Below are 27,789 nucleotides of genomic sequence, written 5' to 3'. Positions count from 1 at the left end.
CAAACCCCCTCCAACTTGGCGATGACGTTTTTTATGGCAACGTGCAGAGCAAACGCGGTTTTTCTGTCAGCCTTGTTCGTCAAGTCGCGTTATCGTCACCTCACAGGCCACTGCGTTCCAAACGATTCAAAGAGGTGAAGTCGTGAACACGCGGGAAGCATCGGAGGCGCGTTGTGCGACGTTGTGCGACGTTGTGCGACGTTGTGCGACGTTGTGCGACGTTGTGCGACGTTGTGCGACGTTGTGCGACGTTGTGCGACGCTGGGCTCGGCTCACGTGTCGCTCGTATCTGTAAATGAGGATGCATCGACAGAGGGAAACATGTGGCTCGTGCTAGGCCCAGATATGTCCGAAGGCTAAGTATAGGGCGAGGTATTTGTTTGAGGAGAGTGGCTGTGGGATAAAATCAGCACTGTAACTGTGGTGGTGATACAATGTCGGGGGTGTGGGAGGGGGGGGGCGGGGGGGGGGGGGGTCTGTGCAGCTTAGTGTGTGTTGGCATCGGAGTTGTTGACATACATGCGAAGTCTGAAGCTTGTTCACGGGCCAGTCATTACCGAGGTGCAGCGTTTTCTGGCTTTCAGTCAACGAAACCTCCGTCGACGCGGGTTCCCGATGGAGTGTGAGGTTCCTGATTCGCCGATCTTTGCAGAACCGAGGTCATGTGACCCCCCACCCGTGTAGTTACTGCAGCTCAAAGGCCCTTTCTAGGCCCTCGTGCCTCTCTGCTGGTTTCATAGCCCCAGGGCGAGTCACTCGGTGGTTAGGGGGGGGGTAGGGGGGGGTCCGCGGGGTCTGACCGGGCCCTAATTCTCAAGTACCCACACCGGGGGCTCCCGGTGACGACACTTTTCCTCGTGGATGTCGTTCCCCGTGTTCTTTGCGCGTCTTTCCGTCACATCGTTGACGATGTCGTGGCCGGCGCTGACGTCACGGAGCATCCCTCTTTCGGGGCTGTCGCTCCCCCCCCCCCCCCTGCGGTCTAGGTTGAACTCGAAGCCACATGTAGGCGAACCAGAGTGTTTTTCCCCAAAAACCTGGTGGGTCTTATTCACAGCTTCGGCTGTTCTATCGGCACTCAGCTGTCCATTAAACCAAATTCCATTAGCGGTGGCTGGCAGGCTATTCGAGGAATGTTCCTTGGCTTTAGCCTTCAAACCAACCATCCATATACCACTGAGTAAACTGAACATGAAACCCAAATCTCAAAACGATTTCCTTGCCTGTTTACTTCTGCCTCTTTGAACTCTCGGGGGCAGAGACACGGCGAAGGGCTGAAGGAGTTGAAAACAACCCCCGTTTTAAACGCGATGTTTGAGTTTCTCTGGTTGACTGTCAACTATCGCGATGGAAGGAAGGAAAAAAAAATAAAGAGTCACCCGGCCATTTCGGCATGAGGGATGCAGACCGATGGAGTCGACCCCGAGAGGACAGTAGAACGAGTTCATAGCGTCACGTGTGTCATCTGCAACGCGGGCTATAAAGACGTGCTGGGAAAGAGCCGTCTGCTAAAACACTCACCGGGGGGGGGGGGGGGGGGGGGAATACATTGGATTAATGGACGGGGGACAGCGATCTGTCGAAATTTTAACAATTGAGGAGGGACAGGTCAATTACTTTGGGATGAGAAGGCATGGAAACTTCTTTGAAGGCTCTCCGTGAGGAGACGAGCAGGGGGGGGGGGCGGGGCGGGGGCGGGGGGGGGGGGTGGGGGGGAGAAGTAATGGATCTGCAGCCTGGGGTGATTGGTTGGATTTAACAATGGGGGTTGGTGGGCAGATGAACTGTCAAGATGGAAACTGCGCCTATTTAAAGCCTTCGGTGGTGGAAAAGTGTTCAGAATGGAAACACGCATGAGACTCAATCTTTTTTCAGGCACAGCCAGCGCAAAATAGTTGGGTTTAGGATTACTCGGGGTAATGGCCCCCGGGGTTATAATATATTGACCGTTTGGTGCCAGAGGGGCATTTTTGGATGGTGGGTTGCATTTTTCGGTCAAATTATCTAATGAATCATTTAGTTGTGGACCAGAGGGGAAGGCGTTAGCCAGGCTGTGTTAGCATGGGAGGAGATGTTGCTTTCATCCACCTCGGACAAAGCTTGGCAGAAGCTCACAGGTGGAAACCATCGCACTGGAGCCCATGGGAACATTTGTGCGCATATAACAAGGGGGATTAATGGGCGGCTGACACGTCAAAAACAGAGAGAGGGAGAGAGAGTTTAAAGGGCTTTTTTTTCTTCTTTTTTTTTAAACCTGTGTCTTGGAAAGTGTTTAGACTAGAGACGCTGATGAGAATTCGGGCTGTTGCTCTTTCAACAAACAGCAGAAACTCATCTCAGCTGTGGACTTCCACTGCCACACACGTGGACGTGGAGGTCAGGTGGTCCGGACTTAAAACACAGCTCCGTGTGGGTCCGGGACGGCCTTCGGGTTCTGTCTGGGCGACGGCCTTCCTATTCTTGGCCAACCTCGCTTCCCCCCCCCCCCCCCCCCCCCCCCCCCACCCTTGGGAGTACCGATGACCAGACGAGATCAGGCCTGAGTCTTTAGGGGTCACAGAGAGCCTGTGACCCCTAAAGACGTGCCCTTGCATTTTGCTGCATTGAGAAGGACTGGTTGTTTAACTAAAGGAATACGTTAACACATTATGGGCGAAATGTGCTTTTTCGTCTCTTGGGAGGAGTTGGATGAAAAGATGGATCCGACTTTGGGTTGTTTGGAGCTAGTCAGGAGGTGATATATCGAGCGTAGCGTGAAGACTGAAAGTGAGGGGGGAAACCACCTGGTCGACTAACCATGACGTTCCCCAAATAATATTATAAAAGTTGTGATTGGATGTAGACATTTTTAAGTGTCTAAGTCGATAAAGTCTCCAAAGTATCAGAATCAGTCAATGTTGCATTTTTTTTTTTTTTTATTTCACAGTGACCTTTATCCTCATTTTTACCAACTCACCTCGCGGTTTTAGCCAAACCGCATCCCAACCTGTTTTTTTTTTTTTCTCTCCGTATTTTGAATGTGAAAAAATAAAAATAATATCCACGTCGCAAAAGTGTCTGAACTAAAAGTCTCACGCGGAGTCGGGCGCGAATGCAAACACGCGTCCTGTGAGCCTTCTGAGACGGCCGCTTCCCTGCAGGAATGTCAGCTTCCCCCCATTAGCTCGGCACACGACCGCATACCTCGGCTAATTAGCTTCCTGTGAAAGCCTTAAATGAAAACATTGGCTTTAATCACATGCTGCTGCTTTGTCTCATTCACTGCCAAGTGAAATGTTACTTCAAGCAGAGAAGAAAACATTTTTTCTTTGGGGTTTTTTTTGTTTTTTTTTTTTGCTTCCCAGACAGGTGCTCGGGGCCGTCCAGGTAAGGACGTCGCCTTTAACGTTTGTCCCGAAAATCAAATGAACTGACCTTTTCTAATCGCTTCTCTATCGACTTTTCAAAGACTCTCAGTCTGAGCCTCAGTCAGTAGCCCGAGATGTCAAACGGCTCATGAGAAATGTACGTCTACTGTGTGTTTCATTGTACGTTTATTTACTGGCAGCCGGACACGGATTCATGAAGCTCACCGGCTGCTTTTACAGTTTGTTGGTTCACTGTCAGAAGCAGAGTGTTCCTGCTGCACGGCCTTTTGACTAGTTCCTGTTTGTTCAGCGGCCGCCTGCCAGTAACACAGATCTCAATTTACTGTACCTCAATCAAACATGGCAATTATTCACGAGGTGTTTACCAGATTCAAGCAGCCTATTTACCTCTTACGTGAACACACTGTCTCACAGGAACTTTGTTTTATTGAGATGAAAGAACTGAGCACAACTCGGTCCTTTTAGCTCGGCTTTGGTCTCCTCCTAAAAAGACACCGGACCGTTGTTGTTCACCAGCGGGCTGCAGACTTTCACAGGAGGGGGGGAGGGGGGGGGTCTTACACGGACCGGAGGGGTGAGAGGACACCAAAGCTATGAGACGAAAAGACACCCCGAGAGGATGGAAAATGTGGGATTTGTCCGCTTCCCCCTTAAAATATTGGTTATGGCTTAGTAGGTACGTCTGAACACTGTCTACGGCCCTGGTGTGATCAAATATAACCGTGGCACCGTGTGACTATATCAACTGTTCCCACACTTCAAAGGACCTGGCGTGTGTTTTGAGCATCAAACCAGACCAAAGATTTGGTTCTCTTACACTGGCAATAACATCAAAACCAACGAAAAATGACAACGTTTCGAGCCAGACACACGCTTCTTATGAGAGAAGTGTGCGTTGAGCATCTCTCATCGCCGCTGGGATTTTTGGCTTTGACCCGGTCGGACCCTTTTTGGCAGTACCAGAATCTGTGTGGTCCCTGCGCAGAAAGAACATTCAAAGTCAACAGCGAGATCCGTCCTCTGATGGATTTCTTTTTTGTGCTGAACGCTGTAAAAGGGGCACGCCGTTCTCAGGTGACTAATCAAAACGAAAAACAAAAGGTGAACGATTGGCGCGAGGCGGCAGTTCCTTTTACGAGCGGCTGTGAAAATATTACCCTTGGGGGGGGGGGGGGGGCTTTCCCCTTTTTGCTGGGCTGTCAGAGTAAACACCCACGTGTCCTTAACCGAGTGAAACAGAACCGTGTTGATGGCGTAGTGAACCTCGGAGATCCAACCTTCACCAGAAAAAAAAAACCTCCTGTCCCCCCCCCCCCCATACCCCCCACCCCGCCCCCGCCGTGTGGCCTATCGTGCTTCTATGCCAGGTAGAAAAGGCCGCTACTTTCTTTTTTTTGCGAAAGATGCACGACAAAAAAAAACCCCAAATGGAAAAGCCTCGCGCTGCACAAACGGCCTCCCGCCGCGCCCGCCGTGACAAGCGGGAAAAGGCCGTCGTCGTCCCCCCCCTCCTCCTCCTCGCGACAGCGTGGGACATTCTGCGGCTGGAGCAGTGGACGGTTGGATTTCTCTCGGGGACGTGAGGAGGAAGCGATGACGCAGGGCAGGGCTCATGCTCGGCTAGCTGTCAAAACCGGGAGTTTCACGTGTTTCTCTCACACCCTTCAGGGGGGGGGACACACAGGCATTTGTTTCCTGTCTCTGCGAAGGTGAAAAGGAGCGTGAACACAAATGCTTTAAAAACAACAACAACAGCAACAACAACAAAGCTTCTTTGTAGAGTGGAACGTGGCGAAACTATGAAGATGAATTGTTTTCTTCAACTAAACATTTAACACTTTCTTTTTTTTTTACTGATGAAACTGCCACTGTTTAACAGTTTAGGTTGAGAAGTTCTCTCAATTTTGTTACTGTTAGACTGTGAGACATCGGGTCTTCATGCCGAGCTAAACCCCCTCATGAACCTCTGATTCGGACTGAACATCAGAGTGGTAGCCATCTTCTCATCCTGTCTGCTTTAGGGTTTATTCGTCTCAACATAGTTAACTGTGACCACATAACGTATGCCATGCACCATCGACTCAATGAGTTCACGGCTATTTTTCCAGCTGCATCCAGTCCTGCTCGGTGTACGAATCCATCAGCAGCGGAGGAGGAGGAGGAGGAGGAGGAGGAGGAGGAGGAGGAGGAGGAGGAGGAAGGAACTGGTGTCTGTCAAATCTGTGGCAGCAAGCTAGAGACTTTTTGGAAACATAACGGGCCGTTATTATCAGAATGTGCGATGTTTCATGTGTCATAGCGTCCACACCGGCTTGCAAAAACCCAAAGTAAGGCTCCGGTGTCCCGTAGCAGTCCGGCGTGCATGACCGGGGGGGGGGGGCCCCCGGGGCGAGGCCTCGCTCACAGTGCAACGATTGAAGGGTGCGACAGTTACGTAAACTCTGCAAGGTGTTGTGCGATGCTGCGTGAATGCGAAGCCTTGTCCCACTGGGGGGTGGGGGGGGGGGGGGGCGCAGGGCGCGTCTCACAGGTAGGTATCCTATCACGCCGCCTCAACGCTCGGCCTACCTCAGGGCCCTCTGGTACCGACCCGTTTTGTCCTTTCAACCTCTATGCTCTCACTTCACCCGATCCTTCTCGAAAAAAGGTTCCTAAAATCGTTTCTCTCACCAAATCTGATTTAATTCTAGGACGTTTTCCCGCCTGTTCCCCCCCCCCCCCCCCCCCCCCCCTAACGCCCATCTGGTTTCCATTTTCCTCTCGCCGACTCCCACCAAAGGGGCCGAGGGGGGAACTTTCACTACTTCTCTGCTGCTTTTCGTGCACACGTTTAAATCCCACTCCTTGCGCCGCTGGATTTCACACGTCGAAAAGCCCCGAAGGTCGCTCGCGTCCCCCCCCCCCCCCCTCTTTTTCGTGGCGAGCCCGGCGTCCCGCTTTACCTTCGCGCTTCTCACGGTAACAGCTCCACCAGGTATGTTATTGCCCGGCCCTTTTTGGACGTGTGGTTTTTAGCGCGCCTGGCAGGGCGGCTCTCTCTCGGCTCGCCCTGTTTACGCAGGTGCCGGACGTTCGGGACACACCGCCCTGCACAGGCTTTCTTTTTTTTTTTTTTCAGGGCAGCCTACCCCTGCAGTATTGGAAGGGGCCGCCTATAAGTGGCATTTCAGAGGGACGGCCCAGAAGAGGCATTTCCTCAGGTTACTGGAAATGAAGCAGTGAAAGGTTTGAACCAACTCAAATACATCAAAGTGAGCTACTTTTTTTTAATTTTTTTTTTTATGACTGGCGAAAGGTTGATGCCCAGAAAAACATCACTAAACTAAAACATCAGCTAGTCGACGGACGTCTTGATTGACATTATTTTAAAAAGTCACGACACTGCTATGGCGGCTCATTCAACTGCAGGACATTTTGTTTTTTTGATCTGTAAAAACAGCAAGGAGAGAATAATACAGTGCACGTAATGGGACATAAAGCTGAGTGTAATCTGCATAGCAACTGAAGTCAATATTATGTCTGCTGATGCTGTGCTTCCTTTGCCTTTTTCACACTGGTTATATTGCATATTATGCATTACGTTGCATTTGTCACGTATGCAAATACACACACAGCAGTTTCTCTTGTTTATCAGCTTACTGTTTTTTTTTTCTTCTGTTTTTTTTCATGTTTCCTCCCACAGTCCACTCACATTCAGCTTTTAGCGGCTCTAATGTGAGGTTGAATGATTGTTTACTATACTATACATTTTTAAATGTTTATCGCATGCAAAGCGTGACTTTTCATATCACACTAAACCAACTGTTAAAGGCACAGTGCTCCAAATTTTGGAGATTTAATAGAAAACTATGACCATTTGCCTGACTTTTTATTGGCATTCGACGATTAATATGAAGCTTTTATGGCATATTAGTGGCTGTGACTTTTTTAAAATCAAAATAATGCAAAATAATCAGCAAATACGGATGGAAGCATATTGTCTTTCAGTCCCATATCACCAAAATGAGTGTGAACAAGTCAAATCTGTGATACTGTGAAGAGTTCTTAAGAAAGCTCAACTTTTGCAAAGGTGGTTCAAGTTTTCACGTGTCTGAAATCTCCCTCTCGGGTGGATGCGGGTGGATTCGACCAGTCCGCGCCGGTGAGAAAAAAAGAAAACGTGACCCTCCGACTAGCAAGCCAGCGGTCACCTGACGGGTTGACCGTATGCCACCATTTCCCCGACAGGAAGGACAGAAAAGAGGAAACAGCCGGGCTCTGTTCTGCAGCAGCTTTCCAGGATAAAATGAATTCCTCTGGTCTGGTTCGGCCAGCAGAAGACATGAGGCGAAAGGGGGGGGGGCGGTGGACTGCATGAGAGGAAAAAGCGTGGATCCAGTCGGGCTTGTAGTATTGTGGATAATTACAGATTACCGGTTCGGATTAGCGGAGTCCAGAAATGCAAAACAACACCAAACAGAAAGTATTAAAATACCAAAGCAAACTCGTGCTTTGTGTGAAAAAAAAAAAGAAAACAGGTCCTTGGTCCAGTCTGCAACTCATCACTTTGATGACTTACACTGGAGCTCAAAGTTTATCATTAACTCTCCAGTAATGTCCCCCCCCATTAAAAAGATGTGAACTTTGGCACCGGCTTAAAATGAGCACACGCTCAATGAGCCACACTGTTGCTGCATGCGCACAAACACTGGACGCGCACCTGAGCGCACACCTTCGAAACACATGAGCGCGACCCCCCCCCCCACCACCCCCCCATCCCCACACGCACACACATACAGTACAGTGCGTTTCCACATTGCAGTGAACTAGGTTGAGAAATTTGAAAGAAAACAAACAGGATTCCAGAAGGCTGCGGTGTGTGGCGTGAGGCCGCCCCGGGACACAAAGAGAGGCCTGTTCGGCGGCGCTCCGGCCCCCAGAAACAGCCTCCTTGGACGCTGTTGACCTAAGCTACTTTAGAATGTTTGTGCAATAGCTTTTGACCACTTGATTAAAAATACCCGTTTGATGCCAGAGCGGCGAGGGGCAGTTCAGACTGGTCTGAGCGATGAGAGGGGGGGGGGGGGGGAGGGGGGAAGGGGGGGGGGGGGGGGGTGTGAGAGCGCTGAGCCGTTCGGCCCGGTCAAAGCCACAGTCCAGTCCATTGAGGGACGAGCATCCGGGCCGTCTGGTGGTTTCTGCAGTGACATAACGCAGGTTCTGTTGAAGAATGTGTCATTACGCTGCCAGAATTTGGAGCAGAAAACAGGGGGGGGGGAGGGGGGAGGGGGGGGGGGGGGGGGGGAGGGGGGTGGGTGTGAGGCTTGACGTGGTGAAGTATGACAGCAACCAGTGGAGGGGTTATAATGAGTCCATGTCCATGTCCCCCCCGGAGGAGGCACTTGGGTCGGGTCTCGCAGCATGTGTGGACACTTCACTGGTCTTCACCAAATCCAATTCTGCCACAAAAAGAGTCATTTCAGCAAAATGCCGGAATGCTTCTCACCGAAAAAAATCCATACATGTGCAGACGTGGGCGGAACGAGAAGGAATCGAGATGCCCGGCTCCCCCCTCCTCCTCCTCCCCCCCCCCCCCCCCCCCCCGTGTTTGCCAAGAAAAATGCAGCTCAGCCGACACCGTAGAAAGGTCCTTGAGCACGTTCCTTAATGCCCAAATTGCAGCAGGCCGACACCAAGAAGAAGACTGTGGGCGGCGGCCGGGGCGAGAAACGTGTGCGACTTTGAACGTGTTAAAGCAGAGAGCGTTGATGAAAGAGAGCATGTGTGTGTGTGTGTGTGTGTGTGTGTGCAGGGCAATTTTTTTCCCACAGGAAAAATTAAGGCAGAAAGCAAAACGTCTCCGGGGAGATCTGGAGAGAAATGAAAGGTGTTTGAAGGGTCGGGTTTGAACCGGTGAGAGGACAGAAGCACGGGGGGGCGGGATGGAGTCGGGTTTTTTTTGGGTACCTTTGGTTTGGAGGTTCGAAATCAAAAGGAGATCAAAGTTTCACAAAAAAAATCTCTTTATTTATTCTCTGGTCAGGCCTGTCAAAGCTCTGATGGTGATGATGTCATCAAATCAAAGTCTCTTAAGGTGTTCTCTTTTTTCTCCTTCCTCATCAATTTAGCTTCTTATTTTCTAAACATTACATCCTCTGATCTTGTCTCATATTTACAACATATCGTGAGTGAATCTCACCAACACTCATCTTTGTATCATTTGTTTCTCCCCTCAGTTTAATGTGATTCAACACTTTATTACATGTCATAAAGTCACTGTCCGGGACTTAATCTCATATCTTCTCTAATGTTTCATCACGTTATCATTTAAGATCATCTTGTCTCATTTCATCCCGTCCATCCACACCTCTTATTATCTTGTCATTTCTCTTATGTTAGTTCATATTTCCATAAAGTTTATGTTATGTCTTTATTAATTTCAATTTCCTCACTCACCAGCTACCCACGGCTACGTCCCAGACAGTGAAATGGAAACACACTAGACCCCCCTCCCCCGGTGTGAAAACATGACGAACATGTCACAACACTGTGAGTAAACCCTAAACCCCCCCCCCCCCCACCCCCCCACCCCCTCCCTCTCTCACAGGTTGGTGGACATTCGTAACGTAGCGTGTGTTTGAGACAACGAGCCGTGTTTGCGGAGCAGCTTTCCAACGGCCCCCCCGTCGACCCCTCTTAACCTTTGCCCTCGACCCCCCCCCCCCCCCCCCCGCCCACTCGGGCCATGCACTTCACGCCGCTCGTTAGCTTTGTCCTCCTGCCGCATCAATTTATGGAATCTCACGTGAGCAGATTTATCCCCCAAAAAGTTTTATTCTGTTGCTGTGAATAAATGATTGTTTGCTTTGCAATGCAATTTATTTTTTCCCATTTGACAGTTTACAATCAATCCAAATGGTCAAATATGTCAGACTGCACGTATCGGCACGAAGGATCAACTGAAATGGAAGAAAACAGTTCCCTGATTACCTAAAACTCTACACTTTGGTGTTTTTCCTGCTTTATCCAAATCCTCAGAGTGTAGCAGCCAAACATTTTATTACCCACCATTACAGCAACACAGAATCAAATGCCCCCCCCCCCCCCCCCCCCACCCCACCCCCCAGTGGACTAACCCACACTGTAATTCCCATGTTCCCTTCGTAGTAAAAAGCCCAGAGTTAAATCCTCACCACTGAAGAACAACAACCAGAGCCGGGCCTTGTTTCTAGTGGCCGCGTGTGTGTGTGTGTGTGTTTCCGTGTGTGTGTGTGTGTGTGTGGTCTGACCGGTGGCCACATCCTTCCAGAGCAACAACACGGCCACCTACGGAGACACGTCCATCGCTCGATTGCCTCGCCGCCTTCCGCCATCCACACCTCCGTCCTTTTATTCCCCCCCCCCCCCCCCCGCCCCCCCCCCAGCGGCGAGCTGGACGCCGTGACGTCTGTCGGCGATGCTGCCTCTCTTGGCTCCCCGGGTTACGTCGGCCTGTGCATCTGGGAGACGTGACCGGTGAGGGGCGAGCAAACGAGGATGGTATTTAAACGCGTTCACACGGGACGCAACAAAAGACGCCGGGGGGGGGGCAGGGGCCTTTGTCACGAACGAGTAAATCACCTGGTGCAAGTTGAGGGAAAGCCATCCGCCTCGAAACCAGGAGGCCCGAAGTGGTTACAGGAATGTAAACAGAGTCAAAGGCGGAGCAAGTGCAGGACTACAGGAGAGAAGAAAGGAGCGACCCACCCAAACCCTGTGAAAACACAGGGGTCACGCCTGTGAGACGTTTATACGTCAAGTGGCTTGAGAAACATCTGGCCCCGACGCTACTGGAAGAAAGCAGTCCAAGAGAAGACCGGAACAAACAATGTTTCAGACGGAACCCGTCAGAAGAAGCGAGACCTTCACCGCGCGCTTCTCCAGGAGGATTCTGGCCACTCGTCGGCCCGTCATTGCCTTTGTTGGGCTGACCTTCGGGGGGGGGATCATTCCCCGAGGGGTCCGTTCCGAACATCTTTTTCATTCACGTGTTCACGCGAAACCATATTTTCGCTCCTACTCAGATCCTTCATCAGAACCACAGCAGTACTGCTGGACGTTGCTTTGGGACGTCTTTGATCTTTTTTTGCAAGAGCAAAATGAGAAACACTAAAAGGGGCCCCGATGTGAAATATAATACATAATAGATAGACGTTGCTTTATATGCTCTTCTGACCACTCAAGGAGCTTTACATGCCCCGTTGGCCCATCACAGTTCTCATCCACAGCAGAACCGCAGCTATTTGGGCTTCAGAAACCTTGAATCCCCGAATTATCCGAAAAGTTCTCAGCTCCGCCTCCTTCACCCAAAGCATGCGCCGCACCGATGTTTTACCAGCATCACATCACAAGGTTCCTGGTCAATGAAGTCGTTTGGACATTTACCACTGACAGACACCCCCCACCCCCCCCCCCCCCCCCAACCACCCCCACCCCCAGAAAATACTCAAAGAACCCAGAATGTTCACTCACTTGATGTTGGAGCATTTGTTTGTGTTTTGTGGGGGGGGGGGGGGGGGGGGGCGAGGCGCAGGTGTACCGCGGGGCTCCTTCGGGCAGAGCAAAGGAGAGGAATTTCAACTTTGAAATGGCACCAGCTTCCCCCCCCCACACACCCACAACCACCGCCCCCCCCCCCCCCCCTCCCCTCGGCGCGGAACATCATGTCACATACCCCGAGGAGCTACTTCCTCTTCAGAAAAACATCAATATTTACCAGAAAAAACAGAAGCCTCTGAATCTGACCCCCCCCCCCCCCACCACCACCACCACCCCTCTTTTTTTCTTCTGTTCCAGACCCAGTCGTCATGCTACCGATGCCAGCTCCAACACCACATCTTTGCTTATGAACCCTTCATTCTTTCTTTTTCCCAGGGAGGATGTTTAACAGCAAACACCGTGCATTCCTCCCGCTGGACTCCAAAGTAAAGTTCACATTCCTGGGCTGCAGGAGGGAGGGGGGGGGGGGGAATGCGCCCCCCCCCCCGAGGATGCGCTCGCCTCACCGGGTGAGGGCTCATTTACGCAGGCTTTAATGGCTCTGTGACGCACTCAAAAAGGGGTTTTATAGGCCTCGACACTTGGTCCCTCGTCGGGCCGACTGTTAAAAACTTGACCAAAATACCTCGACTTCACACTGATGACTTAGCGACCCTTAATACTGCTTCACTGTGGATGTGCTGCGATGGAGAGGAAAGGAGAGAGGAGGGGGGGGGGGTGAAAGGAGGCTAGGAGGGGAGGAAAGGACTCAGTTTGGACGGGCTGATTGCTCACACGATGATTTCAGCTGAAATAAACACTGCTCCTCCATCTGATGGTGATTAGCGCCTCGGGGCAGACACGGGGGTTCGTTGTCCCACCCGAGGACACTTGGGTGCACGATGGGGTGCTGGGGGGATCGGAACCAGAGCGGCGGGGGGGGGGGGGGGGGACGCTCCGGACTTTGATCTCAGCTAATTGGCCCGGGTCGGAGGGAAAGGTCAAAGTGATGGAGCTGTGATGAAGGTCTAGAGGAAGAAGCGCCTGCGTTGGGTTTGACCCGTTGCTCCGTGGTACGAGATGCACTGTACAACTGTGTCATTTCACCCACTGTAACGCCAGTACAAGGTGTTAAGGGTAAGTGCTCCAGCACTGCCCCCTACTGGCAGCATCTCCCATCTAAATGATGACATTTCATGGCGTTGAGGATTTTGGGTTGAATTGTATATTAGAATATTTTTCGGTGTTGAAACCAGGCTGAAAGTGCAAAACATTGATGAGAGACCAGGTACCTTTAAAACTCATAAACAACATGGTGGTGAGTCTAATAGAACCTTTTCATTTTTCTTATCCAACCATTAAACTTAAATGTTTACTTTACCACTATACTATGACAAATTGTGCAACACTCTTTAGCAACAACCTATAACTTTTTTTTGGAATCATTGACTTTTCTTTCATTTTAGTTATAAAATAATGACTCTTTTGACAATTTGATGTGACTTTGGCACACTATACTGAGCTTTTAAATGTTTTTCTATGGCCTACTCGGCTTTGCCGGGCCTAGTGTGCAATGACCATTTTGTTTTCTACGGTCAAAATGACGTATTTCAAAGACCTTCTTTCAAAATTCCGATTAAAAGGAAAAAATTAATAGTAAATTGTTATTTCCTGCAGTGTGTTTTCTAATGACGCATGCTAGACGGTGAGGTCACGGTTTGCCCAAATGAGCATTTAGTTTCCAGTTTTCTACATCAACACGCAAAACCAGTTGCCACGATGAACGAGAAACAAACAATTTCAACAATAAATGAACGCGCGACACGTCCCTCTGTGTCCGTCCCTCTTTGTCCGTCCCTCTTTGTCCGTCCCTCTGTGTCCGTCCCTCTGTGTCCGTCCATCTTTGCACAAAGTGTCCTCGCGCTCCTCAGCTCTGGCTCTTCTGCTCGGAAAGGAAAACTCCCGCTGGGCTCTTTGCAGCCACCTGCAACTTTCTGTGTGTGTGTGTGTGTGACCCTAACCCGAAACGCCTGTCCCTCTGCCCGAGTGATGCGTTCACAGCCGGGTGTCCAAACGTTGCACTTTTCCCATCTGAAAACGTTTCCTTCCCTTACACTTCCACACGTCCAAACGGGCTGCTGTGACAAACAGGAGCTTCCTCCTATCTGCTCCTTGATCGCATCATTCGCCGATGTCTCCTTCACAAAGAAAGTCCCTGGCTGTGTTCAATATTTGTTTTTGTTTTTTTACACTTTACGCATTTAAATAGCTAAAAAAACAAGTTTAACGCAAAGCGACCTGCAGGTTTTTATCTTGTCATTTCACTTTAATGTAAAACTAACTACACTGTTATGGACAACTACGCTATTATAATGGTTAGAGGGATAGTCTTAAACAAAAAAGAGCAAGAAAAGAGCTAATCAAACAGAGGCAATGTCTTGTAAAAAGTGACGCTTCAGAATTGTGTTCATGAATGAAATCAGAATGGCATCAAAAATAATCTTCTCTCACACTTTATTCAGCAAACTGTAGGCAGCGCATTCTCAGTATCGAAAATATACACATGATCACAGTTCCACACAAAGGTCTGTCGGTCGTAGCAAATGATAATTCATGTTCGGTCTTTACTTTCAGTTACATTGATGGTTCCTTCACACAAAGAATGAAGAGAGGAAGACGGTCACTGGTGGCTCGTCAGTCACAGAAAGCACTTTTAAAGTTCCCACTCGACGCGGGCTGATTGGACCTCTGCGCCGGACCTTTAACGAGCCCCACATCCAGGTGTGGCACTTCCATTCTCTGTGTGGGATCATTTGTGATGTTGGGACATCCGCTCAATCTCTCTTAGAGCAAGGGGGGGGAAAAAATAAAAGTGTGGACAAAATCTTGTGATTTGGAATGAGCGCTGGGGTTGGAGTGTATTACATGGTCCTATCCAGAAGATGTATTATGGGAATATATGGCACATTGATCACATGTATCATTATAATACAAGTGCAGGACGTGAATTTAGAGAAATGAAAGTTTCATTTTTAATAAGGTAAAAAAATAAAGGTAGTGACACAGATTAGAAAAGAGGGAATTGGCACTGAGAGCGTTGCAATAAGCCGAATGGGGGGGGGGGGGTCATGAAAAGAAATGTTGGAGGTTTATTCCCACTTACACACAGAACCTCTGAGAATCAGGGGAGAACTAAAACATTTAAGCTTTCCCCGTTTAGCAAATGGTGCCGGCATCAGACAAAAAAATAACCCAATTAAAGCTGTTCATTACAATAAAGCCCTCAAACCGGGTTTTCTGATTTCACAGTGAAAGTGTGCGATCCCATCGATAGAGACAGCTACGTCTTAAGATTATGATCAAGTCGGAAACACTGTTATAATTTAAATAGAACAGACAAATGGCTCCCCTCGTGAGAAGGAGGAAAAGGAAGAGACGCTTCATGCTTGGTCCAGCTTGATGGATAACCAGGTGAGGAAGAAGAAGAAGAAGAAGAAGAAGAAGAAGGAGCCTTCATTGTTTGACAGAAGCCCAGATGATGAGTCCAATAATAAGAGCAAGTACAAGCAACACTATCACCAGGATGCACATCTTCTTCCGGGAGCTCCGCTGTGGAGGGAAAAAGCACAAAGAGTTTTCTTGTGTTGTATTCCGTGCGATCTGGCGGGATTCACTCAGGACTGAAGAAGGACTCGGATCAACCTTTTTCTTTTCTCCCGTACGCCTCTTTGCTTAATGGCGCGAGCGGGGGGGGGTGGCGGGAGGGGACGAGGAGTCCTACAGGCGCCTATGAAGCTACCTCGTCCAACCCCAGAGCTCGTCCTTAGAAGGACCGACTGATCCACTAGTTACAAGTGAAGCCTCGCTCTCTCGATCCCCCCCGTCCTCCCCCGTCCCGCTGAGTTTACCTGGTAGTCTGCGGCGCGGGACAGCTGCTGGGTCGCGTTCTGCACGTGCACGTCGGCGCTCTCCACGTTGGCTTCTATACTGTCTGCAGGAAACATTATATCGTTTAATAATTGGGGTCTTTTGGGGCAGATTTCCTTCTCCAAAGAGAGTCTTTGTAGTATATACACACACACACACACACACACACACACACACACACACACACACGTGTTTCCAATTAAAGTAACTAACTGTTTCGGGTTGTGAGGAAATCTGAGAGCAGGAGTCAGAAGCTCACCTATCATGTCCCCCTGCTCGTGGATCATCATCCCCAGGTCCTTGAAGATGTCGTTGACATCTGTGATGTCCGACTGAGAGGCACACGGAGAGAGATGGTTCACGTGAGCAGGGGGGGGGGGGGGGGGGGGACACGCCGTGCGATACTTTATTTTATTGGGCATCGGATTCATGTTCCTACCTCCAGCTGCCTGATGGACAACTCCCTCTCCTGGATCAGCCTCAGATCTTCTTCAGTGATGGCCTCGGCCTGAGCCTGCACCTGGGCTTCGCTGCCGGGGGGGGGAGGGACGAGGAGGTGAGTGTAACCATAGTAACAATAACATCGAGAACTATGCATGAGGATGGGAAATAGCGGACCTACCTAAAAAAAACAGGCGCGTTACCAAAGCCGTCATCGGGGTGTCCTCCCTGTTAAAAGGAAATACAGAAGTTTTAAAAGAATCCCATTTATTGCAACTACACTGCAGAGTTCTTCACTGTAACTGTGGGAACAGCACCGAATCATTGGAGTACAAGGTTACACAAAACCCGCAGTGCCCAAAATACCTCAGTGTGTGCATGTTGACATGGAGCAAATAACACCTGCACTGTAGCGATTTAGCTCCTGTTTAAAGACGCAAGGACTCGGCGGGGGTCACGGGGTCACGGTGGCGAGCGGGCGGACCTTCTTTGGATCAACGGTTACTACAAATATGTCCTTTTGTTCGTCTAGACTGCCGAGGCCCGCGACCTCGCCGATTCCCCCGATCGCTGCAGGTTTGGCTCACCGACACCCTGGAGCTGGCTCGGACCCGGGCCACGAACTCCCTCTCCTTGTCGGCCGCCTGCCGCTGGGTCTTCTGGAAGCTGTTCAGGGCGGCGGAGAAGTCGTTGACCAGGCGCTCCTTCTGGAGCTTCCTCTGCCGCTGAGACACGGCACAACAAGCGTTTCCGCTTTAGACGTTAAGGGGAACGAAAACAAGCGTGGCGCCAAGGCAGTATTAAAAAGCAAGGGGGGCGGGGAGGGGGGGGAGCTGGTGACGGCATCAACAGTTAGGTACCTGGTCAGGGCCAACAGGAAGCCCACTGAATGCTTTGATCAGTCGGTCAGTCTCCTTCGCCAGCTGGTTGCCCTGCTGCTGTTTCTGTTGCCTGGAGACCAACAACATCTTTTTTGTATTTTTTTTTTATCAGGGAGGTTAAAAACCGTACAGACGTCAAGAAAGGGGATCGCTGAGAGGGGAAGGGGTCGGCAATCCGACGTCACGGGACCCGATTAGTCTGTTTGATGTGTTGATGTGTGTGTGTGTGTGTGTATGTGTGTGTGTTTTAATGCAGAATCACAATCATGCTATGACATGGCAGCGTGATGCCCGAGGTGCAGCGTCCCTGCACTACTCACAGCGTCTGCGGCAGCTGGCTGCTGTCGTGCTCCGTCCCCAGCAGAGAAACGGCCCTCTGCAGCTCCGAGGCTAGGGGGGGGGGGGGGGAGAGAGTGCAAACGTTGTCCGTCCGTACCAAAGTATCTACACAGTAAAATTAGTGTTGACATCAAAGTTTTTGTGTGTGTTTCTTACTGAGCAGGGTAAGCTTCTGGATGTTGGAGCTTATGTTCTGAACCAGAGCACTGGGCTCATCGGTCCTCCCAGCCTGGTAGGCCATGACGGACAGCTGGAAGGACACAACAACACATTTACGTCACGTCGACTGTTACCGCCAAGTATTTCAGTGACCGACGTGTGAAAGTACCTTTGGGCATCTACACTGAAACCGTTTGGATGTCTAGTTCAATGTCTTTTTATTTTTACTGTTTGTGTGTCTCAGTCAAAAGTTTTAATTTAACACTAAATGGCTCAAAGTGTCATCCAGATATTACACCCGCACTTGACACATTCATATTATTCATTCATTGTTTTTTATGATTTAAGGTTGCAAAGTCCTGTGAAATCCTCTTTTGGAAATTAGCTCATGTTTTCCAGAGGAAAAAACCCCTCTTCAATCTAAATTCTCAGAGGCCGAGTAGAAGCTCTGTGGTGGATCAATGAGGATCGAGAATCACTTGTGCTTTTCTTCACTGGAACACAAGTTCATCATTGTTGGATATTTGGGAACATTAGCTGCAACAGTGTGGGGGCATAAGTCGTGTTTATTGATTATCTGATATAAAAACCTGCGTCTCTGTTAAAATACTCTTTATTGAAGGAGAAAAAACTGTTTTACTGAATAAAATATACTATTTAAACATATTCTTATATTGCCGTTTAAGGGAAATAAATATACTTAGATATAATAGTGAGTTTATCCTCTGATTTGATGGTTATTACATGTACTGTCTCATAATAATAATAATAATAAAGGACACACCTCCTACAAACAAATCAAACGCAACATCTGGAACTGGTGGTTGAGGATGCGTGACATCTGGCTGGTAAACTAGTGGGCAAGTTACATGACTTAGTATTAAAGGAGACAACATTTAGCCCAACATCATTTTATGTAAACAGATTTTCCAAATGCTCATTGGGATCCAGTGGTGTGAAAATATCTTGGGATCCAGTAGCCCTGAAAGAATCCCACGTATGGAAGTCTCTTATCTGCAGTGCGCGGAGTCACATAACAGGGCGGCGCGGGTGATGTTTACTACAACCAGGTGGAGCAGACTTCCGGTCGCGTCTCCATCACCGCCCTGCTGCTCCTGTTGGGCGGGGCTAGCGTTCGTCATTTAAAGCCCGTTTAACCATTGTATCGGGTCTTTAACGTACATCTTTGCATCCCCCTTGTCTGCCCGGGCGTGCGTGCGTGCGTTGGAGAGGGGGGGGGGGGGGGGGGGAGGGGGGTGCGCGTGCGCGTCCCTTTCACTGCGGCGAGAGAAATCGCGGAAGTCACATGAGCTTCACAGTCACAAGGAGGGCAACGCCAGCTGCCCAACGAGCGACCACCAAAACTACCATCACGTGTGCTAAAGTTGCGTTAGTTTGAGCCGCGTCATTACATTAAGCGGGTCACTACGTCACCACGTCACACGCACAGCCGCAGCACCCATTTGAGATGTTGCTCTCTGGGATTTTTTTTGTTTTGTTTGAATTTGGTTTGATATTATTTTCGGTCGACACACTTGTTCAAATCGCTGTGTTTGTTCAAATCGAGTCCGCGTCGTGACCCACGGTGCTGTCAGCCGTCGCGAAGTGTTCGGCGCGGTTTAGTACAAGTTTAAACTTTACCTTTTTTTCCGGCTTGACTTGCGACGGCGGTGCGTTTCCTGGTTCCTGGCCCCTCCCCCTCCCCCTGCTCTCCTCACCGTCACGTGACGTCTGGCAGAAGAAGCCGAGTCACTACTGGAAGATACAGATTTCTGTCCGACAAAGGAAGGTTTGTTTGAACAAAATATCCCCGAGCACACGTTCTGCGGCTATAAATCCAGTCCCGTGAGGAGCATGCACACTGTACGCAATAATCAGCTACAAAATGACATTTAAAAGCCTTACTTCAATTAATAATAGTACAGAAATAGTCCGAAAATGATCATTGAACACGTAGGGGAGTATTTTTATTTGATGAATTCCTCATTGAGTGTATTTTATGGGCTGATTCCACTATTTTAAATGTAAATGTATTCAAAACTTTTGCTTTTGGCTACTAAAAGAAGTCTGATCATTGCGTCCTAAATAAAATATTACTAGGCATCATACCCAATGTTACCAATGTCTGGAAGAGATTCGTTGAACCATAATTCTGTTGATGAACTCCAGCTGCACACCATGTTTGGATATCGAGGTTCACGCAGGTTAAACACACAGCGAAACAAAACGGACCCGTTATGTGACTGCCGGTCCATCGCCTGTGACTTCGGGGGTCCTGGCGGGTGGGTTTGACACCCCTGGTCCTGACCAAAAGACAGCCCGGGATCACGTCGTCATTTCGAAATAATTTTTACGTCTTCTTCTTCTTCTTTCCAACTTCCGTGGCCTAAATCGTGGCACCTTTCTCCCAGTGAAAACACCCACACAAGCAGATGTGTATTCACCAATGTTGACCGATGGAACACAGCTCTTATCTTGTTATCAGTCAGCAGGACAGGTCAATGGGTTTTTCTGTACTAAAGTAAAGGGTTTTGCTTTAAGATGGACTTATCTATATGCTATATTAAGTTACATGAAGATCTTAAATGTTGCAGATTGGATCGGGATAAACGTCTGCTGCATTATTTCTCTTTTATATTGACTTTAATGGTGTTTTTTTGACACTTTCTATCTCTTAGTAATTGGATTGTTCCGAGCACCTACCAATACGCATTTATCTTATCCGTACTTCGAGTCCACTGAACTGCATGTCACATGGTTAGCTCAGTTGACTTTGGGGGTCACAGCATTCGAGCATTCCATCGAGTATATAAGCCCTGAACCGACGGCACTCTGAGCGAAGACCTCGACCCTTTGAAACGCTCCCCCGCCCCCCCCCCCCCTCCAAAAAAAAAACCCAACATGTTGCGCCCTGCAATCCTCGGCCTCCTCCTGGCGTGCGCGGCCTCTCTCGGCCGCAGCGCCGTCATCCTGGAGGGCGGCTGGCCCATCCTGTGGACCCAGACGGCCGGCCAGGTGGCCGACGTGCCGTCGCACGAGGGCGTCGTGACCCCCGACCCGTGGCACTTCCTCCACCGCATGAGCCTGTACCGGCTGCTGATAGCTGCCACGGACCCCTTCATGGGGTGCATGGGGACAAACGCCACCGACAGTCCCATTTGGGGGCTGCCGCTGGAGTTTGGATGGATGCTGACGTCGGGTAAGTAACAAATAAACCTATTTTTGGGTGCAGCACTACCAAAAACGGTGCAGACACTCAACTGATGGCTGATGACACAATGTGTGGCGTCTTCAGGGCGTCTCGCCGACCCAACGGGCGCTTCGACCTGCGGCCTGGAAACGGGAGACAAAATGTGTGTTTCTACTCACAGCTGGTGGGGCTGTAAGTATGACACACACTCACACACACACACACCTGTACACATACACAGGTAAAACACTAAGAAAACCACCTCCTTCGCTTCCTCTAGGTGTGAGCTACTTCACCTCCGCACTGCCCTTCCTGTCCGCTGCGCACAAGGGCTTCATGGGAGCAGGGGTTCAGGTACGCGGGACGCTGCAGGGGCACGCCGGCGAGAAGCCGCGGTGTGGGTTTGAGGGTGCTGACGGCGGTGCGGGTTTGACGTTGACTGCTTTTAGGTCCAGATGCAGGTCCCTGAGGGCGTGACGGACTACTGCACGACGTACGCCGACTGCTCCGCTCGCTTCCCTGACGCCATGACTAAGTGGGACGCCTTCTTCCAGGTACGGACAGATCAGCGCTACGGAACACAAACGTAAATAACAATCTATTTTTGGACCTCCTCAACTACGTGTGTGTGTGTGTGTGTGTGTGTGTGTTTAAAGGGCCTCCTGGATGCGGCTGATTCTCCTCTTCCTGATAATGAGAAGAAAGACGCCCTCCTGGGCCTCTACTGGCAGGCCCAGATGGCTTCAACCTATGCCTCCTCTGCATGCAGCGCCAGGTAATATCTCCACCCGTCCATGCATGCGTCCCTCCGTTCAATTTCGAATGCATTTGAATACAATTAATCACGAGAGCAATGGAACAAACTGGTTTGCGGATTCCTTGTCTGTTTTTCACATACTTGCTGCACGGTGAGGTCCGGTATCACGGCGGGCTCTGGTGCATGCTGGTTACTTGGTACCACTGTTAAAATAAAAAAAGTAACTCTCCCCCCCCCCCCTCCCTGCTCTTGCTTCCTGGGCTGCTCAGGCAGAGCCACTACTCCTCTGAAGAGGTGTCCTTTGCTAAGAGCTGGGGGAGCTCGGGCGAGTACGTCGCCGCTGCACACTTCCAATCCAATTTGGAGAAATCGTCGCTGTTCATAACTCCTCTCCCAGGGCGCGTCTTAAAGGTACGTAGCTGTTACCGCCTCCGGGCCACTCCTTCCATTTGGGCTTCTCACGACCCGAGCACTTGACCCGACTCCTCGCATCCTCTCTCTCTCTCTCGCGCGCAGACCGGAGACACTGCGCCGAGCATCGCCGACCTGAGCGAGGAGGAGAACCACACGCTGTACATCTTCTCCTGGATCAACAGCGCCAACAATATGCTGGGTAGGACACACACACACACACACACACGCACACATAAAACCACTACGGCCGAGGCTTTTCGGACTCTCTAATGGTGATCGTGCCCGCCGCCAGGTGGATCTCTGGTGCGCATGTGGAGGAGCGCCATGTGTTCAGTGACCACGAGGGAGAAAGGCAGAGAGATGCTGGAGCAGCTGCTGCTCAACCCCGGCTTCGCCACCAGCTCTTTCCTGTCCATCATCTCCCAAATGACCACCAGCTGCTAGAGGCGCGAACACCGCGAAGAAAGGAACCGCATCATATGTCGCATTTTCTCGTCTAAAGGGTGTAGACAAACTTTTTATTTTGTTATGTAATAACTTTTGTTCGTAAATGACACTTGTAGATGATCCACAAGCAGTTCGTTTAAAGCAGGTATTCTTATGTCTATCCGTTTTAATCAATCTCTTGTGGATACACGTTCCCCAATAAAAAATAATAATTCTGTCTGGGGGAGCTTCACAACTATGCACCCAATGCCTCATTCTTTGGATGGAATTCCCCACAAGATGGATCAGAAGCAAAACATTTATATTGGTTAAATAATACAGATGGAGCGCACATCTGGACCGGGTCCATGCGGAGCTCTACTCTAACTGTTGATATAAAAGAACTACATCCATTTAGTAAATTCAGACATGTTATTCACATGATCTAAGACCGTCCAAAAATATGAGTTATAGTACACAGAACAATATCATGATGGATCCATGCGTATGGAAAATCTGTCCAGCATTCACCAGACTTTAAGGCATCACAAGCTTCTGGATTTTGTCTTATTGGATTTCTTCATCCACGCAGAGAGGCCGTGGCAGAGCAACACGGCAGCCACATCTTCAGGGAGAATGATGACTTATTTTTTCATTACGTTGTAATGGAAATAACAGATTGAGCCGTCTCGGCAACGGCCATATAAACACACTTTATCTATTTTCAAATTGAATAGACAACATCTGGGATTCCTGGTAATGGATTGTTGAAATGCAACAGAATAGTATAATGTTCCTAGGAATTTATTTTAAAAGGGAAAATGTGAACCTGAAGATAAATTGCATGAACAGACACCAGACTAATGGAAAAAAAGCATTTATTTCAACACAAAACTCAACATTTACTTTAACAAAATACAACTAAAATCACTGAAGTGATGGCATAGAATGAGAATGACATCAAAGACATGTTTAAAAGGAAGACACAAAGGGCCACTGAACCCAAACAACACCATAAAACCATCTTCATATTATTAACAGGATGTACTGTATCTACACTAGCTCATGATTGTCCATGGAAAAGTATTATCAAATACAAACTCACACTAAAGAAAAATGCTCATTGTGAAGGCTGGCACACTGTGTGTACGCTAAGGGCTATTTTTTATTCTTTGTTTTTTCCTTTTCATGATCCGTGCTCCCAAATATGTTCTGTTAAAAAAAAAACATAAAGTACATTTACGGGGCTTCAAAGATTTCACGTTACAATCGAACGTATCGACCTCACTTGGGTTGTAATTCAAATCAAGAATATCCAGAATGTATTCTGGATATTCTGCAGAAAAAAAAAAAAAAAGCTGCACTAAAGTCTCACGTGACCTTGAATGATTCACACACATTTCTCACACAGTGTGTGTGTGTGTGTATCGGCAGTGGTTCCCAAGCCGTGGAGTGGAGCCCTCTAGAGGGGCGCAGAGGTAATGTAAGGAGGTCGCAACATTAAACACACATGAATCAGTGTGTTATTCTACAGGCTTGGCTAAGTTGTTTTTAACTAATTTACCTCCATAGCTGTAATCTCGAGTCATACAACATCATGTGATCGTTGTGTCTTTTGTGTATAAAGACAATTTGCGTTCTCATATGTTATTTAAACATATTTAACCCCCTTTGGTCAGTAACTTCATCAGTATTGTTACCAGTTAAGAAATATTCATCTATTTGGGTGTGGCGGGGGAGGGACGAGTACTTTGGCTTCCACAAAAGGGGATGTTTAGGAACCACTGATTTACAGTAACAATGATCTCCGGGCCATGAATAAATAATAACACATTATGTGACGAAATGGTATGATTTGTGTCATATGGAGGCCCGTGGTGTCCTAGTAACTGCAGGGGGGGGGGACACAAAAGACAGACAGCCCGGACATGGACCCCGTGTGGAAGGCGGCATGGGTCACGTTGAGCCGGTCCAGGTGAGTAGAAGGAATGTCACTACAGATTTACAGATTTAAACAAACGTTGGTCCGACCCAGCGAGCAAAAACCGGCCAAACGCCCTCCAGATGACACTCGAATGAACTGAAATCACAAAAAGGAAAAATCAGAGTCGCCGGTCGGTTCCTCCATGAGCGCGCAATCTCACCTGCACGCATGTTCTGCACAGTGTCGTCGGCCATGTTGCTTTGGCGCCCCCCCGCCGTCTGGTGAGGTAGAGAGATGACCGGACGGGCGGAGCTGCTGGGGGCCACGCGAGAGGTCAAAGGATCGCCCGCTCCCCCCACCCCTCCCCGAGCCCGCTAATGCACTGAAGTGTGAGTGAACGAGTGTGTTCTGATTCTACCCGAGAGAAGGTGGTGTGCAGGTCATACGAATCGGTACAAATATATACATTGTGTGTGTGTGTGTGTGTTGAGAAGAAGAAGAAGAAGAAGAAGAAGAAGAAGCTAAGCCTCTCCGTAGGCGGAGGCCTTGTCTTTCAACAGATCCAGACACACGTGACAGCTCCAGCTCCCTGCAGGGGGGGTAGGGGGGGGGGGGGGGGGGGGGTTAATATACAGCCTTAGCCGCAGCACGCGAAACACATGTATTGACACGACGGACGCCAGGGAGGCCCGGCTAGCCGTACCTTCTGGGGGCTTGGTCATCGGGGGCTTCAGGCAGTACATGTGGTAGCCTCGGTCACAGTCGTCACAGAACAGCAGCTGGTCCTGCGTCAGCAGCACGCATACGCCGACATGTTAAACACACACGCATGTACATGAGCACGGGCCGCAATGGGATGATTCACCGATTTTATGCACAAGAGAACGAAACGGCTCATTTTTTGACTGCCGTCAGGTGGAAAAGGTCACATCGCTAAAAGGAGACAACGTGAGAATTCAACCTCTAAAGGGGGAGAAGGTCCACAGGGGGACCTCACGAGACTCCCCCCCCCCCCCCTCTCCTACTGTACATATGTACGTACGTCGTTCTCCGATGTGCCGCAGAGGCTGCAGGACTTGCACTCGATGCACTGCCACTGGTACGTCCTCACCGCCTGCATCATGTTATCCGTGAACTGCAGACACGTGGGGTGACCTGCAGGACGGGCGGCGAGGAAAGTAAGTAAGGAAGGAGGGAAGGAAGGAAGGGACGGCAGAGTATACGGGCAAAAGAGTTTACAAAACAATGTGAGCAGACAGGGACCCACATTTAAAAGGGTCATCTGGAGCCACAAAGAAAGAAGTGGGAGTGATTGAAAAGTCATTTAGGCCACATTGTTGCTCCCTTCAGAAGAGTCAGCAGTGAGCGTTCTGTAAAAATGTAAATGTATAAATATATGTACATATAACCACGTGATTATACACCCGCAGATCAAAACATACGCCGTGATGTGTGCACGCAAAAAAACCAAAGCTGAATCTCCGCCCTCGAAGGCAACATTTCCGAGAAAAAGATGGAATAAAACGTCCTGCATCAACTCTGGAGATCATCAATCTAAGTGCATTGTGGTCCTGTTCATCTTCTCTAATGAAAACATGTGAATCAGAAAAATAATTCTCTTGACCTCCGGCACACCGTAAATGCATCATAAAGAGATCTACGTGGAAAATGTAACTAACACAGACTGTGAATGTTAATAAGAACACATTTTAATGACATGTATGGAAGTAAATCTGTGCCATCGGGGGTTGAAATAAAAAGTTGATTGAATTTCTAGCACTGAATATTTATGCATTGAAATTATGTACCTGAATGTTTTTCAACATTAAAACACCGCAAAAAAATTCAACCTAAAAAAAAAAAATGTTGAAATATTCGAAATGGAGGCTACAATATTCAACCGCAAAAAATTCAACCTTGGCACACCAATATGCGGAGGCTACAATATTCAACCCAAATAAATTCAACCTTGGCACACCAACATCCGGGACACTAAGGAGGAGCAATCGATTCTAGATTCAAGATCAGTAGCGTGCGTCAAGCTAAAGGAGCGAGCACCCAAAACACCTTCGGCTTCGGATTGTAAACATGTCCAATAATAACGGGGCTTTAACTCTTCTTCATGTCATCAGTGTGGTTTGTGTCTGTAAGATTCCGTAATAGACAGCTGACATTTGTACATTAACAGACTGTGTTGGACATGAACTAAGCGGAAGTTAAACGAGAGCGTACAGCCGCTCACAATACGCCTCTTCTTCTAGTTTTGAATTCATTTAATAATGCTGAGATCCTTGGACAAGCTGTTAGGAGTGATTGGCGGAGTTTTGAAAACCAGGAACGCGCTTGAAGAGGCAGATGAGCCGCTGTATCGTAGTGGGGGGGGGCAGCGGCTTTAGCGGAGCGTGCAGACGCATGAACCCGACAGGACATGCAGGAATAACCGCAGTAGCGTCGGTGGAAGGATCCTTTTTCACAGCGGCACAAGCCGATCTCAGTTGGGTATTAAGCGACATTCAAAGTCCACGTAACGTTAAATGAGTCTTCATGACCATGGGTAAACTTTATTGAGGATCTGGCACAACACAGCGACCTGCAAGTAGCGCAGAGTCTTAAAGGGATGTACGTCTTAATGCGAGGCTTTAGAATTTATCTCAAAGGGATCCTGTATTTGCTCGTAAAGTCTGAAACGAGAACCCATTTTTCAGTGACGGTGTTACGTGCCTACTGGTTTTTGAACTACTGGTTTGGCTACGGGTGCGTGTTTGTTTCCCCCCGGCAGGCAGGTGTTGTCTGCCTCCGTCACTTGAGTCGTCACACATTTGCAAACATATTGTTCTGAAAATGTTCAAAAATGCATCCCATATCCATTGCAGCGATTACGATTGTATAAGTGAGCACTACGTCACTGCCACGTATGAAGAAATACATAAAAGAACATTTATTAAAAGTCCGCCACAACCGGGATTCGAACCATGTCGCGCAAAATAACATTATGCCGCAGAGCGGCTGTGCTACCCACTCGGCCAACCGAGATTAAGGGATTTTAGTTGATTTGTATATTTTAATAGAGCTGTATATCGTCAGTGGCAAGCAAACGTTTTGGTTTAGGGTGAACATTATATGTTCTTTTATGTATTTCTTCATACGTTGCCACACTGATGACATGAAGAAGAGTTAAAGCCCCGTTATTATTGGACATGGATACAATCCGAAGCCGAAGGTGTTTTGGGTGCTCGCTCCTTTAGCTTGACGCACGCTCCTGATCTTGAATCTAGAATCGATTGCTCTTCCTTAGTGTCCCGGATGTTGGTGTGCCAAGGTTGAATTTTTTGCGGTTGAATATTGTAGCCTCCATTTCGAATATTTCAACATTTTTTTTTTTAGGTTGAATTTTTTTGCGGTGTTTTAATGTTGAAAAACATTCAGGTACATAATTTCAATGCATAAATATTCAGTGCTAGAAATTC

The 27,789-nt window shown here is 48.9% G+C and overlaps 3 protein-coding genes across 3 annotated transcripts in view; 1 reads left to right on the top strand and 2 right to left on the bottom strand.

Moving 5' to 3' along the window:
- Positions 1 to 14,363: 14,363 nt before the first annotated feature.
- On the bottom strand, positions 14,364 to 19,452 carry stx7l (syntaxin 7-like). The gene is made up of 10 exons (XM_037449520.2): positions 19,253 to 19,452; positions 17,609 to 17,702; positions 17,434 to 17,503; positions 17,093 to 17,183; positions 16,820 to 16,957; positions 16,414 to 16,460; positions 16,231 to 16,321; positions 16,051 to 16,123; positions 15,773 to 15,855; positions 14,364 to 15,473 (listed from the first exon to the last, which is right to left on the bottom strand). The coding sequence occupies exons 2-10, from the start codon at positions 17,691 to 17,693 to the stop codon at positions 15,378 to 15,380; spliced, it is 774 nt and encodes a 257-aa protein (XP_037305417.1). The 5' UTR covers positions 17,694 to 17,702; positions 19,253 to 19,452; the 3' UTR covers positions 14,364 to 15,377.
- Positions 19,453 to 20,433: 981 nt separating this feature from the next.
- LOC119194972 (protein LEG1 homolog) lies at positions 20,434 to 22,654 on the top strand. Its single transcript, XM_037449519.2, has 8 exons — positions 20,434 to 20,810; positions 20,907 to 20,993; positions 21,082 to 21,155; positions 21,251 to 21,355; positions 21,458 to 21,576; positions 21,828 to 21,969; positions 22,075 to 22,171; positions 22,265 to 22,654. The coding sequence occupies exons 1-8, from the start codon at positions 20,513 to 20,515 to the stop codon at positions 22,414 to 22,416; spliced, it is 1,074 nt and encodes a 357-aa protein (XP_037305416.2). The 5' UTR covers positions 20,434 to 20,512; the 3' UTR covers positions 22,417 to 22,654.
- Positions 22,655 to 23,259: 605 nt separating this feature from the next.
- Positions 23,260 to 27,789, bottom strand: part of dpf3 (double PHD fingers 3) — a 13,552-nt gene continuing 9,022 nt past the window's right edge. Inside the window, exons 4-6 of the mRNA XM_062559773.1 lie at positions 25,365 to 25,637; positions 25,026 to 25,107; positions 23,260 to 24,911 (exon numbers count right to left, since the gene is read on the bottom strand). Of these exons, the coding sequence (XP_062415757.1) occupies positions 24,844 to 24,911; positions 25,026 to 25,107; positions 25,365 to 25,637 (423 nt within the window). The 3' untranslated portion in view covers positions 23,260 to 24,843. The remainder of the gene's footprint in view (positions 24,912 to 25,025; positions 25,108 to 25,364; positions 25,638 to 27,789) is intronic.

Source organism: Pungitius pungitius, chromosome 20 (assembly GCF_949316345.1).
Source record: "Pungitius pungitius chromosome 20, fPunPun2.1, whole genome shotgun sequence".
NCBI classification, from domain to species: Eukaryota; Metazoa; Chordata; class Actinopteri; order Perciformes; family Gasterosteidae; genus Pungitius; species Pungitius pungitius.
Note: the sequence above shows the minus strand (reverse complement) of the source record. Positions and strands in the feature narration are given on the sequence as shown.